The sequence below is a fragment of the Phyllostomus hastatus genome, unplaced genomic scaffold (assembly GCF_019186645.2).
Source record: "Phyllostomus hastatus isolate PE091 unplaced genomic scaffold, TTU_PhHast_1.1 phas_scaffold_93, whole genome shotgun sequence".
Taxonomy (NCBI): Eukaryota; Metazoa; Chordata; class Mammalia; order Chiroptera; family Phyllostomidae; genus Phyllostomus; species Phyllostomus hastatus.
This window is the reverse complement of record NW_025334042.1, coordinates 10,766,538-10,784,609: the sequence shown is the minus strand read 5'-3', so window position 1 is coordinate 10,784,609 and position 18,072 is coordinate 10,766,538. Positions and strand designations below refer to the sequence as shown.

The window sequence follows — 18,072 nt, the reverse complement described above, 5'->3', positions numbered from 1 at the left end:
AGAACAGAAACAGAAATAGGTATGGAGATCATTTGGAGGGTTATCAGTAGGGAAGAGGAATGTGGAGAATGGGGGAAAAGGTGCAGGTATTAAAGAGCATAATCGGTGGGTACAAAATAAACAGGAGGGTGTTAAAACTAGTATAGGAAATGGAGAAGATAAAGAACTTATATGCCTAACCCATGGACATGAACTAAGGGAGAGGAGTGCTGGAGGGGAATGGGGTACCAGGGGAGGAGGGCAAAGAAGGAAAAATTGGGACAACTTAATAACATAACCAATAAAATATCCTTCAAAAATATTTTATTTATGGTAAGGTGTACATATCACAAAGTTCACCGTTCTAATCATTTCTGAGAGGCATTAATCACTTTCACAATGTTTGCCTCTATGACCACATAATTTTTTTAATGGATATTTAAAGTCATTCATCTGTCAGTGCTGCGGACCCTATGCTAAACTCTGGGGATTACATGTTAAACAAAAATTGACACGATCTGTGCCTTCAATTGGGCGGTCTTCCAAGCCCAATTCTGGAATCAAAGGCTAGCGGGGCGTCAGTGCCCGCCAAGGGAGGAGCTACGGGAGGGGCTTGGGAGACGCTATGGGCGGGGTTGTGGGCGGGGCCTGAGCTTTGGGCTCTGACGCGGGAGGAACGAAGGACGAGGCCTGGGCGGGGCGTAAAAGGTGGGCCAGTTGTGATGATTCCCTCCGCCAGCGCCAGGGCCTGTCCCTGAAGCCCCTGGGGCCTGGGCCCTGAGTAGGGGCATTTCCTCCGACCCCGCTCTTGGGCGGCAGTGGCCTCACAGGAAGCCTGAGTGGGATGCGGCTAACGCGGAAACGGCTGTGCTCGTTTCTCATCGCCTTGTACTGCCTCTTCTCGCTGTACGCCGCGTACCACGTCTTTTTCGGGCGCAGCCGCCGGGCACCGGCCGCGTCTTTGCGGGGCCCTAGGAAGGGGGCGGCCCCGGCGCGGGAGGGGCGCGGCCGAGGTAGGAGACGAAGCAGTGGCGCGGGTCCCCGACTGCGGGCTCCAGCGCGGGGGTGCGGGGTTAGTGGGGGCCCGCGCGGAGCGGAGCCTCGTGGCTGGGGATCCCGCTCGGGTCCGGGGCTGCCCTGGGGCCCCACGGTGCGCTTTTCCTGCTCCAGCTGTCCGTAACCTGCCGTGGGCGCCGGACTGGAGGGCAGTGCCGCCCTAGTCCCACACGCTGTCCCCACTTACCACCCTCAAAGCTGACGGACGTGCACACCTTTGAAACTTGTCTTAAACATACCAGACATTGTCACGAAATGCCAGATTCGCGGGAATGTTTCTGGGTGTAAGACACCTATTTCCTTATTGAAACAAAGACCCCCCTCTAATCATGCAGCGATTTCGGAGGGCCAGGACCCTTTACCTCCAAGTACTGGTCCCCTGGCCTGTATTTTGCCCTACGTCAGGATGGGACAGACGCTCATCTCTTCCCTTTTCAGAATTTCGCGCAGTAGTATTGTAAACCGTTGGACACTTTATTCTTAAGTCAAATTTTTGTGTATAGGTTACGTATATACAATCTATAAAGAATTGCAAAAGTTAAACTTGTAACTTGATACATATTATCCAGTTATTTTAGAAGGTTTTTGTTTGGGAGAGATAATTTTATCTCTTCAGATCTTTCAGAGTAAAGGGTTAAGAAAAATTAGATTCTGATTTCCTTTTTTTTTTTTAAATGTATGTTTAACCAGTCCAAATTCTGTTGCATTGCCTCTTTGAAAAATTAAAGTTAGGGTGAAATGAGAACTCTCTAATATCTAATTTAAATGGCTTGAATTTACAACTCCAGTTCTACCTTGCTTACAAACACTGTTACTGTTTTCAAAACACAGAACCATCTACTTTGGGAAGTGAAGAATGGAATCCTTGGGAAGAAGATGAAAAACAGGAACAGCAACACAGATTTAAAACTAGCCTTCAAATATTAAATAAATCCACAAAAGGGAAAACAGACTTCCGAGTGCAAATCTGGGGCAAAGCTGCCATTGGTGAGTTAATGTGTACAGCTAACACATGTAAAAAGCATCACAAAATGTACTTTATTAATAGTAGATTCAATTCATTTTAATACATTTATAGCTTATTTTATCACTTGTTAAAATAATGCATTTTTCAATATTTCATTTCTCCGTTTTGATAGGCAATATCTGCATAAATACGGGCACACACATTCTATTGTTGGTCTTTAGCCAAGCACAAGTTGATTTGTCAATACAAAGAATGGGTTGTGTAAGCATTATTAGAGTTAAATGCGTATGTCAACTAAATTGTCATGAATCTATGTTTATTTGTACTTGATACACAAGTATAAGTTGTGGCCACTGCCTCTGATGGCCGAAACATTGAACTACGCAAAGTTAAACCAGGTTCTTTATTGATTTCGCAGAGCCTTTTGTAGCCAATATTTGTTGTCAGTGTCCAAGAAGGGGATATAGTATGTAGCTGATTAAAATTAATTGCCCACGAAAGCATTTTCCTCTGAGTAGCCTAGCATTCCAAGTTTATATATTGTGCTCAATTAGAGAATAGAGCCCTCAATTCTTAGAAGAGTCAGAAAGAATTGAATTAGAAGGGGCTTTATTTGGCCTTTAAAAATGAGTTGGATTTATATGGGCAGTAAGGGGTATGGATAGAAAGTACCAGAGGAGAGGAAAGGAAACAGGGGACAAAGCCTGGCCCATGGAGTTTCATAAATTCATTCACACTTGCATGCAAATATACATCCTTGAAGATTACTACTGACCTCTAAATTTCAGGTACCCAGAAGTAGGCCTCCAATCATCAATTTCTAACAATTTTTTCTTTATAAGTCTCATATTTAATTTCTGCTTTTAAATGATCATTTCCTCTTTCTAGTTTTTAATTGAATCTACATCTTAACAAGTGGTAATATTTCTAGATGTTTCTCTTTTTAATCCAGTAAGCACAAAGTGACCGGATGAGTTTAGTCAAACTCTACCTTCATCAACCTATCCTATTCCCCAAGCACAGTAATAGCATACCAGGTATAGACATTCCCATTGAAAGGGAAAAAATGGAAGTAAAATTGAGTCACTGGTCCAAGCAATTTTGAAATCCAACCAGGCAAACGCCATTAGGTTTCAAGGCCTGGGGATAATCTGTGGCTCAAAGCTTTGCTTCTGGCCCTTCAGCTCTGCCTTCGTAGTCATCCTCCCTTTTTCATGAAGAGTTGGAATGTATTTTCAGATCAGTAGTTTTACAGTCTGTTTCCCGAAGATAGCCTTCTTCACTTCAACCTCTCTCCCTCAGTCCCTGGTAGTCCCAACTGCCAGTGTTTCTGCTGAGACAACATTCTCAAGAACCTTGTGGGTCTTCTGTGTATGTCAGGGGGTTAGTTGCGTTAGAAACGAGCTCCTCCACAGGTCTTTCCTGGACAATCCCTTCTCTACTTCAGGCTTTTGCTAACATTACTGAAAAAGATCCATTAATTACACATCTAATATATTCAAAGAGCCCTCTATCTGACTAAATACGATCTTTTTAATCTTTTGGGGCACTGGCCAAAAGGATATCAAGTCACATCCTTGGCCTTCTTTCAAGAACATGCTTTCCTGACAGTGAATCTCCTCAGTTTTCACGTCCTTTACAATTTGAATAGGCTGAGAATTTCCCAAATCATCAAATACTGTTTCATTTTTACTTAACACTTCTTCCCTCAATCTCGCTTTCCTTTTATGTTTTACTGTAATCAGCAAGAAGAAACTAGGCCACAGCTCTCACACTTTTCTTAGAAATCTCTTCAGCTAAATATCCAAGTTTATTGTTTACAAATTCTGCTTTCCACATAACTTCAGGACACAATTCAGCTAAGCTTTCTGTTGTTTTACAGGAATGTGCCACTTAACAAAGGGATACATTCTGAGAAATGTGTCATTAAGCAATTTTGTCCATGTGCAAATATCACAAACCTAAATGGTATATCCTACTACTGTAAAGTATACCCTGTACTTTTCTGTAACTAGTAGCACAGAAGCTTTGTTTACATCAGCATCACTACAAGTACACAAGTAATGTGTTATACTATGACTTTATGACATTGCTAGGCATAGAAATTTTTCAGACCCATTGTAATCTTGTCACATACTGCAGTTCCTCATTGATTGAAATACCATTATGTGGTACATGACTGTATAACAAGGATTCCCTTTTCCCCATTTTCTAATGTCGTGTTACTCATTTCCTGAGCCCTTACCAGCAATGCTTTTAACATACATATTTCTACCAGCTTATGATTTAGGTATTCCTTAGGATGATACAGGTTTTTTCCTACTGTGCTCTGAACTTTCTTCTGTGTTCTCACTAGCTGAGTCATTAACATCCATATATCTACCTATAATTTATTCAAGGCCATCTAATCTAGGCTTTTTCCCCCTCATACTCCTTAAAATTCTTTAAGCTTCTTTCCATACCTAATTCCAAAGCCACTTCCGAATTTTAAATATTTATTACATTGGTACTCCATTTCCAGGTACCCATAATCTATAACTACATAATCTGTAGTTTCCTATAGCATCTGTACCCTATTAACAAAAATTAAATGGCTTAAAACAACACAAATTTATTATCTTATGTTTCTGAAGGCAGAAGACTAAAATGTGTCCACAAGTCTTTATTCCTTTTGGGGGCTCTAGAGGAGAATCAGAATCTCTTACCACTTCCACAGGCTACCCGCATTCCTTGACTCACAGCCCTGCATCACTCTGACCTCTGCTCCCATCCTCACATCTTCTTCACTCACTCGGACCCTTCTGCCTTCCTCTTGTGCGGACCCTTGTAATTACAAAGAGCACACTCAAATGATCCAGGATAATTGCCCCACCTGAGCATCCTTAATTTAAGCACATTGAGAAAGTCTCTTCTGCCATGTAACATAACATATATTCACAGGTTCTTGATACTACATCCTTGGACCTTTCGGAGTTGGGGGCCCCTATTCAGCCTACTGCAGTTAGAACTCTGTGTGTGTGAGTCCTTTAGTTCTGGGATGTTACGAGCATGAAACAAAACTCATCTTTCAATGTAACTAAAATAGGGTTCCCAGATTTCTTCATTGTGTGGCACTGCTTTCCTCTACTCAGAGCTTCCATTCAAGTGAAATCATGCAAAACAGCAGAGGGTGCCCTAAGGGGAAAAGGTGCAATGGCACTTGTCTGCAGAGGGCTTCAAGCAGTGAGAGATGTGTGTTCAAGTGAGAAGGAGGTGATATCTCCTTGATATTGAAGGGATATGTACATACTGGGCTTCTCTGATTATGTTTAGCACAAAATAGTGAATCCTCCCAGCTTGTTATAAAATAGAAACAGTTCTAATCACATGCAGCAGGTCCTCCTAACATCCTTTAATTCAAGTTGTATTGTCATGTTGATGAGCTTCCATAGGAACTTAACTCCTGTTTATATCTATTAGCCTAACTAAAATTGGTTTTGTTTTACACCCATCCACTTAAAGTCACAGAACATATCAAAGAGGTTAAGTGAGGACTTACTGTAGTAATTTACATAGTACTACAGCACATTTCAGGATAAAATAGGTAGTAAAAGTCCAATGATAAATAGGCATTTCTCAAATTTAGAGTAAGAGCGGTTATTGTCTGTCACCCACTTTGCCACACTTCACACTGACAGCCTCTGAGTTCTGTCCATTCTGCTGTAGCTGCCGTGCCAATGATTTTGAGCTATTGCTTGGTAGCACTGCCTGCCAAGGAACCAAGGCAAAAAAAATTTGGTGTCCTAATCAAATGATATAAAAGAGCAGAACATAAGCTCATTTCATACGCCAGAGTAGACCAGACAGTAAATTTTTTTTTTTTTTAATTACCAGGTTTGTATCTCTGGGAGCATATTTTTGAAGGCTTACTTGATCCCACTGATGTGACCTCTCAGTGGAGAGAAGGAAATGCAGTTGTAGGAAGAACACACTACAGGTATTATTGTACAACGTTAACCTTTGCTGTGTGGCCAGTGTTTTATGCCAGTACTAGAAGAAAAATAAGAAGAATCTATATTTGTAGAAAATATTTCCGTTTCAACCTATAAAGAATAAAGAAATGAATCTCGTGAATACATATTCATAGTTAAAGCTTATCTTGAACATTTTCTTATGTAATTAAGTACAAATACTCCTCTTTTGATTGTGTCTATTTCATTTTTATCTAAACATTTCTTATTACATGAAAAAATTCATGTTCCAAATTTTGTAACATTTATTAGTTGATAAGCATTTAACATTTCATATCTTAGAGGAATAATATATAAACTTAAAGTTTTTTCAGTTTTTCTCTTTCATATAATAGTTTTGTTCACATATTTTTATAATAATAGGTTGTATAAAAGCTCTTGCTATGAGTTTTAAAATTTTTATTTATTAAAACATTTCATGTATGAGTTCTATAATGATTTAATAGTGTAAGTTACCATTTTCCTGCAATACTAGCAATCTGTTTTTTACACTCAATAAAACCAAGGCATTGTTAAGACTTTTTTGAGCATTTATTTTTATAAAACTTTTAATTATGATGGCATATTTCTAAAGGTTTTTAATAGGTAGAATTAAGATTTTATTTAGGAAAATTATGTTATCGTGAAAGAATTCTATTTCTATTAGACTTTGCTTTTTATTGAAACAAAAAATAAAAATAATTATTTTAAATTGTTTATTTCATGTAAAAATTATATTATTAGAGGGAAAAATGTGAACCAAAGACTCTATTGTATTAGGATTCTATTTCTTAGAGAAATCAAGAGGAAAAGTTATGTTGTAGTTAATCTCAATTTTATTTGAATTTTTGCTGCATCTTTAATTTTTTATTTATTTTGTATACACATAGAAAGCAATTTTATTGCATGAATCTTTTCAAAGTAATCATTCTTGAAAAGTAGATAGGTTTTTCATATCATCATTGGTAATGATTATTTTCCCTTTCATTTCCAGGCTTCTAGTGATAATTCCATTCAAGAGTTCATAGATAGTCCTTAACTGACAATAGTTGGATTTGTGTATTTGAAAGTAAATGTGTATTATGCATGTATATCTAATATTTTGATATTTTAAAAGTAAATGTGTTATGAGTATTAGTCTAATAGTTCTACCCACAATATGTACAATTTTCAGAAAAATTCTTAGAAATTTATAGAAAAGTTAGTATATACTGTTACTGTAACGTTTCTAAAGGATTTGAGCAAACAGCATTAATTCCCAAAGGGCAATTTTCCCTTCTGAAATTTTTACCTGAAGTTTTATGTTAATGTTCAAATAGGAATGCTATATTCTCTTAGGATTTAAGAGAACTGTGTATTCAAAGAAGTTAACGATTGTGGAAGATTTTCTGAAACAATTTACTAAAATTTTAGGCTCATGAAAAGTAGTGTTCCTAATTTATCCAAAATTAATAAAGTTTTTTTCTTTTTTAATTAAATTTATTGGGGTGACGTTGGGTAATAAGATTATAAAGGCTCCAAGTGCACATGTCTGTGACACATGATGTGTATGTTGCACTGTGCACCCACCACCAAAGGCAAATCATCTTCCATCACCACATATTCAGCCCTTTACCCTTTAGCACCTCCCCTCAGGTAACCACCGTATGTTGCCTGTGTCCACGAGTTTTTGTTTCTTTTTCTTGCTTGTTCATTTGTTTTTGGTGTTATATCCCACATGTGAGTGAAATCACATGGATAAGTTTTTCTGTCTGACTTATTTTCACTAAACTAGTACGAAATGGCAAGTTTTGAGTTGACTTGAACTACATGAGAACAAACTTAAATGTTCCAACACATTGATCATTATTGGACCAAAAGTGAATCAGAAGTAATGGGTCATCCTGAAGAAATAAATGGAAAGAGTTTCTAAGTCCTATCAGGGTACTTGTAAATTAGTGTAATATATTTTGTTTAAATACATGTTTTAGTTTACAAGGAGCTTGTATCATCAACTTTTAGCCTCACAACAATTCTGAGGCAGAAATAAAAATGACATCATTAGTATTCCAGGGTTGATCAGACTTATGAATGCTGATTCTTATGAATTTGTAGGCCCAAAGAATATAATCCAGAATACCAAGTAAATAGCTAGACTGGAATAGAACTATTAGTTCACATGCTTATATTGACTTGACCAGCACATTCTTTCCTTATAGGCAGCCTGCAATTGATACCCAATCATTTGAGGCTTGTTTGATTAGATATGGCATCAAAACATGGGGTTTAACAATATGAAGTACTTCCAAACTGTGTTTCAGAAGGGAAGAAATGACTCGTTGTTCACCAGTGGATCAGTAATATACAGTCTGTCCTCAGCATGTGACTACATGTACATGTGGGGCACAGTGAACAGAGCTTCATGAAGCCCTGTCACCTCTGGGCAGTGTCGCAGTGTGATTGAGTTGTAAGAGCACAGCCTTTACAGCCAAATATCGCAGTTCACACTGTAGCCTTACCTCTTATTAGCCATCTGATCCTGGGCAAGTTTCTTATCCTCTCTGTGCTTGCATGTCCTTAAGTTTAAATAAGGCCAATAGTAGATTCTACATCACAGGGTTGTTTTGAAGATTAAATGAATTGAAAGTTGTATATTGCTTAGAACAGTCTCTGGCACATAATAATCACCTCAGAAGTCTTGTTTTTATTCGTTTTATTGTTTTTACTGTTATTCAATTGGTACTGCAACATCTCCCTCCGTTTCAGTTCTCCTTTTTCTGTGTTTCCATTATTGTCTACTATCTCTCCGTCACATACCTCCTCACCAATGCCTACTGATATATTCTTTTTTTTATTTTGAGTGAACAATTTTTATTGAAACCCTTAAAGATTAAAGAGGACTAAATGGTGACTTTGGGTACCATGACAGAAAGTCTCACGTGACTGTATCATCATTTACAGGAACGAACAAACCCAAATGTGACAAAATTCAAATTCTTGTGTAATTGCTGCAAATGAATGTAAATAAACTAATCATTCACTCACAACCTTTCAGTAACCATTCAAAACAGAAGGGAATCCATGTGGCATAACAAAATGTGCAAAGCTTAATGAAATAAGTTTCTCAAACTTATTTTTATAGGATGCAGCATTCACTTGAAATGATTAAATGCCTTAAGCTGATTTTTTTATTGCAAACTCTTTTAACATCAGGTTAACTTCAGTGCATGGTATTCAAAAAGAACACAGCTTATGAATTAGAAAGATCACTTAAGTTAAAATGAGGAATTAAGTATTGTAATTAGGAAAAGGCTGGGGGGGTGGTGGTTGAAAGAAATCTTCAAGAGAAAGAATACGAATTTTGGTACATTTTCCTCCTTACTATACAAACTATTATACCTTTCAAAATAAAATACCCACATAGGATAACTTTAATAAGAAACATTCAAACCAGGTCTTGGAAAAACATTAACCAAAAAATTTACTGGACCAATCATGTCTAAATTTGTGATTATTCAAACATTTTATTAAGTGTTTTTTGCTGCAGAGCTTGGGTTCTCTCTTTTTGGTCCCTGCAATTAAGAAACATTCAGTTAGCTGTACTATTGAAATTGATATATTCTTTATGTTAATGTGTTCAAATAGGTTACAAACTACCCTGGGATCCATTCTGTCTCTTAAGGAACTTTGCCTATCTCTATTCAGATCCATCATATGTTGACCTACAGTTTGATTTTATTAGGCAACTTTATTTTTAATTTCTTAAGAGGAATCTTATTCCTGCTCCATGGCCTTTGCCTATTCCCTGAAGACTGCCTTCAGAATCCTGTAATTTCCATAAGCAGGCATATATCTGTATATCTACTTCATTTTTTTTCTGTGTACATTGTTATATACCGTATTTTTCGGACTGTAAGATGCACTCCCCCCCCCAAATTTGGGGGGAATAATGGTTGTTAATGCTGCTGTCAAGTTCTGTTTACATTTACATTGGCGAAATATTATGTTATTTATGTTATTAAATATTTTACTACATTTTTGTTTCAACTTTTTTTTCCTATTTTCCTCCTCTAAAACCTAGATAAGTCTTATGGTCTGAAAAATACAGTAATTAAGATGATAGTGCAGATATGATACTGTTCCCTGCTTTTTCACAGAGTCGTAGCTAACATTTATGAGCAGAAGCTCTGTGATCAGTATTGTCTTAAGCGCTCTACAACTGTTACCTCCTTTCATCCTTAGTACCCATTGCTAATCTCCATCCAAATTAGTTCTCCTGCCCATAAGTAATCTCATTCTCCACATACACCCTTGGATCACAAGCTTATCTGCTTCGCTGCCTTTGTTCATATTATATTTCCTGGAATACATTTCAACCTTTACGTTGCTCCCTTGATTCCCCTTTCACTTGAACTACCTTAGCAATTTTATTCTATATCACTTAATATAACATTTAACATGTACTCTTATGCTAGTGTTTATTGAACTGTAAAATACTGAACAGGTGTTTTTAATCTATTACATGCTTATATAAAACAATAAATAGATATATATTATTTGAAAAATGGTTTATACCTCAAAGTCATACCCAATAAATAATAAGTTAGAACAATTATATCAGCCCTGGCTGGTGTGGTTCAGTGGATTGAGTGTCCGTCTGCAAATGGAAAGGTTGTGGGTTTGATTCCTGGTCAGGACATAAGCGTGTGTTGCAGGCCAGCTCCCCAGTTGCAGGTGTGCGAGAGGCAACCAATTGATGTTTCTCTTCCTGCCTTACTCACACCCTTCCCCTCTCTCTAAAAATAAATAAAATCTTTAAAAACTTTTTTTTTTTAAACTCAGTGTTGTCGTCATGGATTTAGCAACTTCAGCCTGATTTCTCAAATGCCAAACAAGGAACTAATGTAGTCTGGAGTTGTTGTGGATGTTAAATGATAACGTGTGCAAAATGCCTGTGTATTGTGTATATAAAAGGCATTCAATAAATGTTAGTCTTTATTTCCTCAAGTTACAAGCAATAAAAACAGGATTTCAGGATATTTATACTAAAGATTAAAAGATTCTAGCAGGTTATAAAGAAATGCAGCAAATTGTAAAGAATCTAGGACCATTGTGGCTAATTTTAAGATAGATTAAGTGGTATTTTTTATATTTTATACATATCAGTTAAAAATATTTCAGTGGTATTGGTTGTTGTGAGTAGCAGGTAAGATGAAAGAAAATATTATGAAATATGTCTATTTCTTGACAGTTTTTTAATACTTTAAAGAATAGAGAGTAATACAACAAATTCTCATTTACCAACCACACAGAACTAACACAGTCCAGCTCTCGGTCATATTTGCTTCAGATATTCAACTTTCCTCTTAATAGAATTAAATACTTTCAATAAAAGTGAAGCTGTTTTTGTACTGTTTCCCCAGGCCCTTTTCTCTTCCTTCCTCCTCGGAGGCAACTACTGTCATGAATTTGGTGTGTATCTTCCCACTCAAGTTTTTATATTTATACCTATAATAGATATATAAGCATAAATTTTTTCTGAATTTACTTTAAAATTTACATAACTATCATATTTTATGAGTGTTCTGCTACTTGCTTTTTTTAATACTATATTTTGAGACTTAACCTTCATGGAATGTTTATAATGCCATCTTCCATTTCTTAATTTATCAACACTTTCCCATCCATTGATTCAGACATTTCATTCAGATAGACAGTATAATAGCAGCTCACACCATAAAGGGGGTGGGAGCTTCTGGCTTAAACACCTTTCCAGTATGAACTACAGAGGGTTAAACAATATTCAACTGCCTTTCTTTGCTTAATGCTCAAATTCCAGCCAGCACTTACTTTGATTGTGGTTTAAAAAGGGGGGCGTGGGTACCATATTTCCGAGTATCATCTACAAGCTGATCTGTCTGCAACCAAGGCTGATTAATCTACAGCAAAGCCCCAAAATCCAAATTTGTTCAAAAGAATTTATATTATAGAAATTATGTTTCTCGAAAGAATATGGATTAAATCTCCCTGTAAATTTTATATAAAATGATTAGAAACTCATGGTGCTAAATATATTCATTCTCTTTTTTGTCTCCTGTTTTGTTGTTTTGTTTTTGACAGCTTCATCACTGGTCCCGCTGTAGTCCCAGGGTACTTCTCTGTCGATGTGAATAACGTGGTACTCATTTTAAATGGGAGAGAGAAAGCAAAGGTCTTTTATGCCACCCAGTGGTTACTTTATGTACAAAATTTAGTACAAACTCAAAAAATCCAGCATGTTGCTGTTGTTTTGCTTGGAAATGAACATTGTAACAATGAGTGGATCAAGCAATTCCTCAAAAGAAATGGAGGCTTTGTGGAGCTGCTTTTCATAATATATGACAGCCCCTGGATTAATTACATGGATGTTTTTCAATGGCCTTTAGGAGTAGCAACGTAAGTACAAAACATTAGACCTGACTCTAGACTTTCAGACCTGAATTTCAAGACCAGGAAGATTGTGGTTTAAATTTGCAATAAACGTAGTTCTTTTGAGATCATTGAAGCCAGGTGCGATGTTTTCCATAGACAAAAATACAGTTTGGTCTCGTGCTTCAGTAATAATAATGATGTTTTTAGAGTATTTTATTTAGCCTTTTACAAAAAAGGCAGATGAATTATGTTTTGGTGTTTTAAAACTGCCAGGCATAAGATGAATTTTTAAGTTTATCAGCAGTTCCATAAAGAGATGACTAGCAGAGGATGGCAGACAAACAGGACTTCTTAAAACAGTTTTTATAAAATCTCTATAACTAATAGTGTTAAAAAAAAACCCTTCCTTAAAGGCAATATTAAGTCAGAAGCACACTGTACTCTTGGGCCTGGAAGCAAATAATATGATCAGATCTGCCACCAAGACTGGTTGAATTTGCACAAATTTCTATTTTAAAAAGGAATTAATTAATAATTAAGATTTCTCAATATGTCACATATAAGGTCTTTCTTTAAAATGAAAAACTTATTTTTAATCTCTCTGTTAATGGAGTATTATTATTATTATTATTATTAAGAGTAAGTTGGCTTTAAAAAGGGTTGCCACTGTACATGAACTTCCTGATGGCAGGGATTTTGTGTCTTTTCGTTCACTACTTTATCCTCAGAGCCTAAGTTTTTCGTGAATGTAGCAGGGTATTTATACTTTTAAGGTCTTGAATTCAACCTGCCTTACAAGTACAGGTGTCTAATAAAAGTTGAAGAATGTAAAAAACAAGGCACTTTGGCACACAATCTCTATAGCAATTTTGTAAAAGATGTCATTGTGAGAATCTTTTTTTTAAGTCAGTAGATTCCAGGACTTTTCCAAAGTAAGCATGGAAAATTACAGTTTGGGGTTTAAAAAATCATAATTTAGATCTCTTCTTTCTACATCATCATGCTAAGATGTCGGGTTATGGGAATTTTGCCAGTTCTCTTGTCACATATTGCTAACTCATATGTGCTTATTCTTACAGATACAGGAATTTTCCTGTGGTGGAGGCAAGTTGGTCAATGCTGCACAATGAAAGACCCTATTTATGTAATTTCTTAGGAACTATTTATGAAAATTCATCCAGACAAGCACTAATGAACATTTTGAAACAAGATGAAATTGATAAGCTTTGTTGGGTTTCAGTGAGAGAACAGTAAGTTACTTGATTCATTCAACTTTGTTCTCCAGTCTGAGAGTTGCTTTATGTGGAAGCGCAGGTTTCCGAAGAGACATTGTTAACTCCACTTTTGAGTGTATCAGTCCTTCCCCAGGAGATGGATTGGTAATTAAAGCTATGAAGAACTGGGGTTGTATACGTTTAAAACAGGGAGAATCTCCAATAGCTATAGTGCGTCTTGAAGAAGAACACTAGTAACTGCAAATGCCAGTTGTTTGGGCTTGCTCAATATTTGCTAGTCAGACTTGACACACAGGAAATTGTGAATATGCCAATAAGGCCTTACTTTCATCCTGAGATGTTCTGCAGACCAGGTCAGTGTTCCATTAATGGCATGGAGTACTCCTCATAGCTCCAGGAACCTGGCATCACTCTGAGGACAGGGACCACTTACTATTATTTTTTGAATCCCCAGGTCAGTATAGGACCTTGCATAAAGCAGGCCAGGCTGAGTGGGGCAGTGGATGGATGCATGCATTGATTTAATAGGGTTGACTTTATTCCATTTCTTTGTACATGGTAATCATGAAACAGGTGTTCATGAAATGAAAGAAGAAATTTTGGAATTATTTTGTCTTTAAAAAATCCAGTGCAGTTTTGTGTGTATGAAGCAGAGTCATCAGAGAACTAATGGCTAAAAAGTGTCCTTCTACATCTAGAAATGTATTCATTGTAGCAGACACACTCTTCTAGAAAACATAATTCCCAACTCTGCTATTCGTGTAACCATATTATATCCATTCAGTCAACAAATATTTATCAAGCAACTGTCTGTGCCCAAAACTGTTTTAGCTGTGAGGGATCCAGCATTGAACAAAATGATCATAGTGCATGCCCTCTTAGGATTTAGATGTTTGTGGGAGGAGACAAACCAGTAAAATGTAGTGTGTATCAGAAGACAATAAATGCCACGTAAAAAAAATTGAGCAGAAGAGCGAAATAGAGAGGACCAGGAATCAGGGGTAGAACATTTGCTGTTTGAGAATGGCCAGAGCAAGTGCTAGAAAGAGGTTACATTTAAGCACAGGCTTGGAGAAGGTGCACGGGTGAGCCTTGAGTGTGTCTAGGAGAGAGCAGTCCAGGCTGAGGGAACGGCAAAGGTAAAGAGCCTAAGGCAGAAGCATGCTTATGGTTGAGCAACAACAAGGGACAGTGTGCCTGGCATAGAATGAGTGAGGGTAGTCTAAAATGACAACATTTTTTGTGGCAGTAGCATTATTCCTGCAATTCTTATAGTGATGGGCCAGGAGATCATCAACTACATGTCCTCCTTGCTTCTCATTGCTGCTCCCAGACCACATCCCTTTTCCCTCCCTGAAGCCTCCAGTCTTGAATCTCATGCCAGCAGACAAAACCATCCATTCCTCTTCCTCTCTGAAATCATACTCTGACCCTGAAGGGTTTATCTCCTTAATTCTTTGAAGAATTTCGTTCCTGGCCCTCTCCCTCTCTGATATGACTCCAGTCTCCCTTTGGTGATCCAGATCTACATAGATGGTCCTTCCATCACCTTGGTCCCACAGTTCCTTTACCTCCTCTCCTCCATGATCCGGTCTCTACTTGACCTCAGCTATTTACTATCATGGTTTTTATTTCTAGACCTTATTCACACACATACTGCTTCTCTTCCACAATCTCAAGTTCCAGCATCTCTCTCTGTAACCACCATTTCCTATAATTTCCTGTAACCATTGTTCCCTGTAATAATCTCCTAAAGTGTAGCTGGGACTTAGAGCCTATTGTTCCTACTTCCTTTTCATTGTTCTTTTGCTCACCTCATTATTTTCTTCTTTACCCCACTTACACGTTGTAGTCAGTCATGACTGGATATACATTCAGCTCCCTAGTTCCCTAATCTAGCAAACCCTAACTCTGCCTAAATCCAGCTCTCACCTGCCCCATACCTATACCCATGCAACCAAACACACATGGAGAAAGCTGCCAATCAATTTCACTTTTAATGCATGACCTTGACCCTCAAGCGCCCAACAATCATCCTTTTCCCTCCTCTGTATACTTCCACACTCTTCAAAGACTGTTTTATACCTCGTTCTCTCTTCCAAACCACTCTTACCTCATGACCCTACTGGTTATTTCACTGAGAACATAGGAACAGTCAGGAGAGAACATCTAGCTTTCTGACGGGCATCTCAGCTTCTACCCTTGCCCCCTTTAGTCTGTTGTTAACACAACAGCCAGAATGATTTTGATAAACATACATGAGGTCAGTCACCCCTGTGATCCAAACCCTGCATGATAGGATCCTCTGACTTCACCTTCTCCACCTTTCCCCCCAGTCACTCCCCTTCATCCATGCTGACTTCCCTGCTGTTCATTGAGTGTGTAGGACATGCTGTCTCATGGCCTTTGTGCTTCCTCTGCACTCTGTTCACCCCCCACCCCAGACATTTGCATATTTTGCTCCCTCACCTCCAACTCCATGCTCAAGATGCACCTGTAATAAAATATTCCCTGAGCACCTGTTTTCAAATTGCAACAGTTTCCTCAGAAACTCCCTCCTCACACTCTGCTTCATTTTTCCTAACAGCACTTAACACCTTCTAAATAATTTACTGACTTGACTTGGTTGCTACCTGTCTTCACCCAGTAGATCTAGACTGTAAGCTCTGAGGGGGCAGGAGTTTGGAGGGTGAGGGAGAGAGAAGGTCTGGACTCAGAAAATACTGGCTGAATTAACATTCATTCAGAAATTCTGTGGTGACCACTGGATTTTTTAAATGTGTAGCTGTAAACTTTTCAAAATCTGAAATATTTTCAAGAAATCTATTTGGGTAAGATTTCATTTATCTTTTCTGCCCGTCGTCTCTATGATGGGTTTATCATTGCCTGTAACTGACATTAAAAGGTAAAATCTTTTCTTTCATAAAAGTTATGCTTAGTAAAGTGAAAACTACAGTTGTTTTTCTTATTTTCTAGGTGGCAGCCCCAAGAAACAAATGAAAGCCTTAAGAATTATCAAAAAGCTTTGCTTCAGAGTGACCTCACATTGTGCCCAGTAGGAGTAAACACGGAATGTTATAGGATATATGAGGCTTGCTCCTATGGCTCCGTCCCTGTGGTGGAAGATGTAATGACAGCTGGCAGCTGTGGAAATACCTCTGTTTCCCATAATGCTCCTCTGCAGTTGCTCAAGTCTATGGGCGCCCCCTTCATCTTTATTAAGAACTGGAAGGAACTTCCTGTTGTTCTAGAAAAAGAAAAAACTATAATTTTACAAGAAAAAATTCAAAGAAGAAAAATGTTACTTCACTGGTATCAGCACTTCAAAACAGAGCTAAAAATGAGATTTACTAATATTTTAGAAAGTTCATTTTTAATGAACAATAAAGTTTAACTATTAACTTAGTTTTTTTGAGCTAAGATCTGATTTTTTAAATCATTTCTAACATCGGGTATGTGTGTGGGTGGGTCATGGTTATTCTTTACGGTGCCCTGGTTGACCCTAGGTATGTCTGTCATGGTTGACCAAGTACCCGCTTGCTGGGCCACTCCTGAAAATGAAGCTAAAATGTTACTCAACTCACTTTTACAAAGTTGAATGATTCAGTATTTATTGACTCCTTTCACCAATTAAACCCACTCTAGGGGAGCAGCATTGTGTAAGTGGAAAGATGGGGCTTTGGAGGCAGGCAAAACCCAAGTTAAAACCTTGCCTCTGCACCTACTACCTGTTTACCTTGAGGAAGCCACCTCATTGCTCTGAGTCTCAGTTCCTTTCTATTTAAATAGAGATAATGGCACCTCATAGGGTAATTTGTAAATATGAAACAAAATAATGAATAAAGTGCCCAATATGTGTAGCAAACTTTAAATAAATAAATAGTAACTTCTTTTTTTTTAAATAGTAACTTCTAATTCATTTTTCATTCCTTACTCGTTAAAGGTTAAGTTTAAATGTTTTATCACATTCTCATTTACATAATTTGGGAGTAATCATGCCATGTTGGAAATGTACGTAGACAAATCATGTGGAGTTAAACTTCTAGGTGACTTGGGCTTTGTTGGGTTATGTTGAGGTGGGTGTCTGGATGCAGAAATTGGTCATAATCCATACAAACCATGGCCCAGGGCAGTTAGAACTAGAAAATTAGTGCCTAAACTCTACAGAAGTTGTTATTCAAGGACAGAGAAAAACTAGCCAGCTCAGAAGAGGGCTTCATGCAAAGGCTGGCTGGTGCCCATGGACAGCAGTGACTTGGGTTCAGGCCAATGAGTGGTCTGTATGTTAGGTCCTTGGGCTCCTGAGAGGATGGAGGGAAAGATGGGCTCCATCTGTTGCTTTGCCTGGCTTACTATTTTCTCAGGAATCCCGTGGCTTAATTTCTGTGAAACCAGAGGATTAACATCACTGTGAATGATGGGTTTGTTTTTTTTTGTCTCATTATATGAATAGCCA

At 37.7% G+C, this 18,072-nt stretch overlaps 1 protein-coding gene across 1 annotated transcript; it reads left to right on the top strand.

Annotated features, from left to right (window-relative positions):
* The first annotated feature begins 681 nt into the window (after positions 1-681).
* RXYLT1 (ribitol xylosyltransferase 1) lies at positions 682-17,021 on the top strand. Its single transcript, XM_045829573.1, has 6 exons — positions 682-992; positions 1,867-2,022; positions 5,876-5,978; positions 12,091-12,405; positions 13,461-13,631; positions 16,593-17,021. Exons 1-6 carry the CDS (start codon positions 824-826, stop codon positions 17,008-17,010), a joined length of 1,332 nt encoding a protein of 443 aa, XP_045685529.1. The 5' UTR covers positions 682-823; the 3' UTR covers positions 17,011-17,021.
* The last annotated feature ends 1,051 nt before the right edge of the window (positions 17,022-18,072 follow it).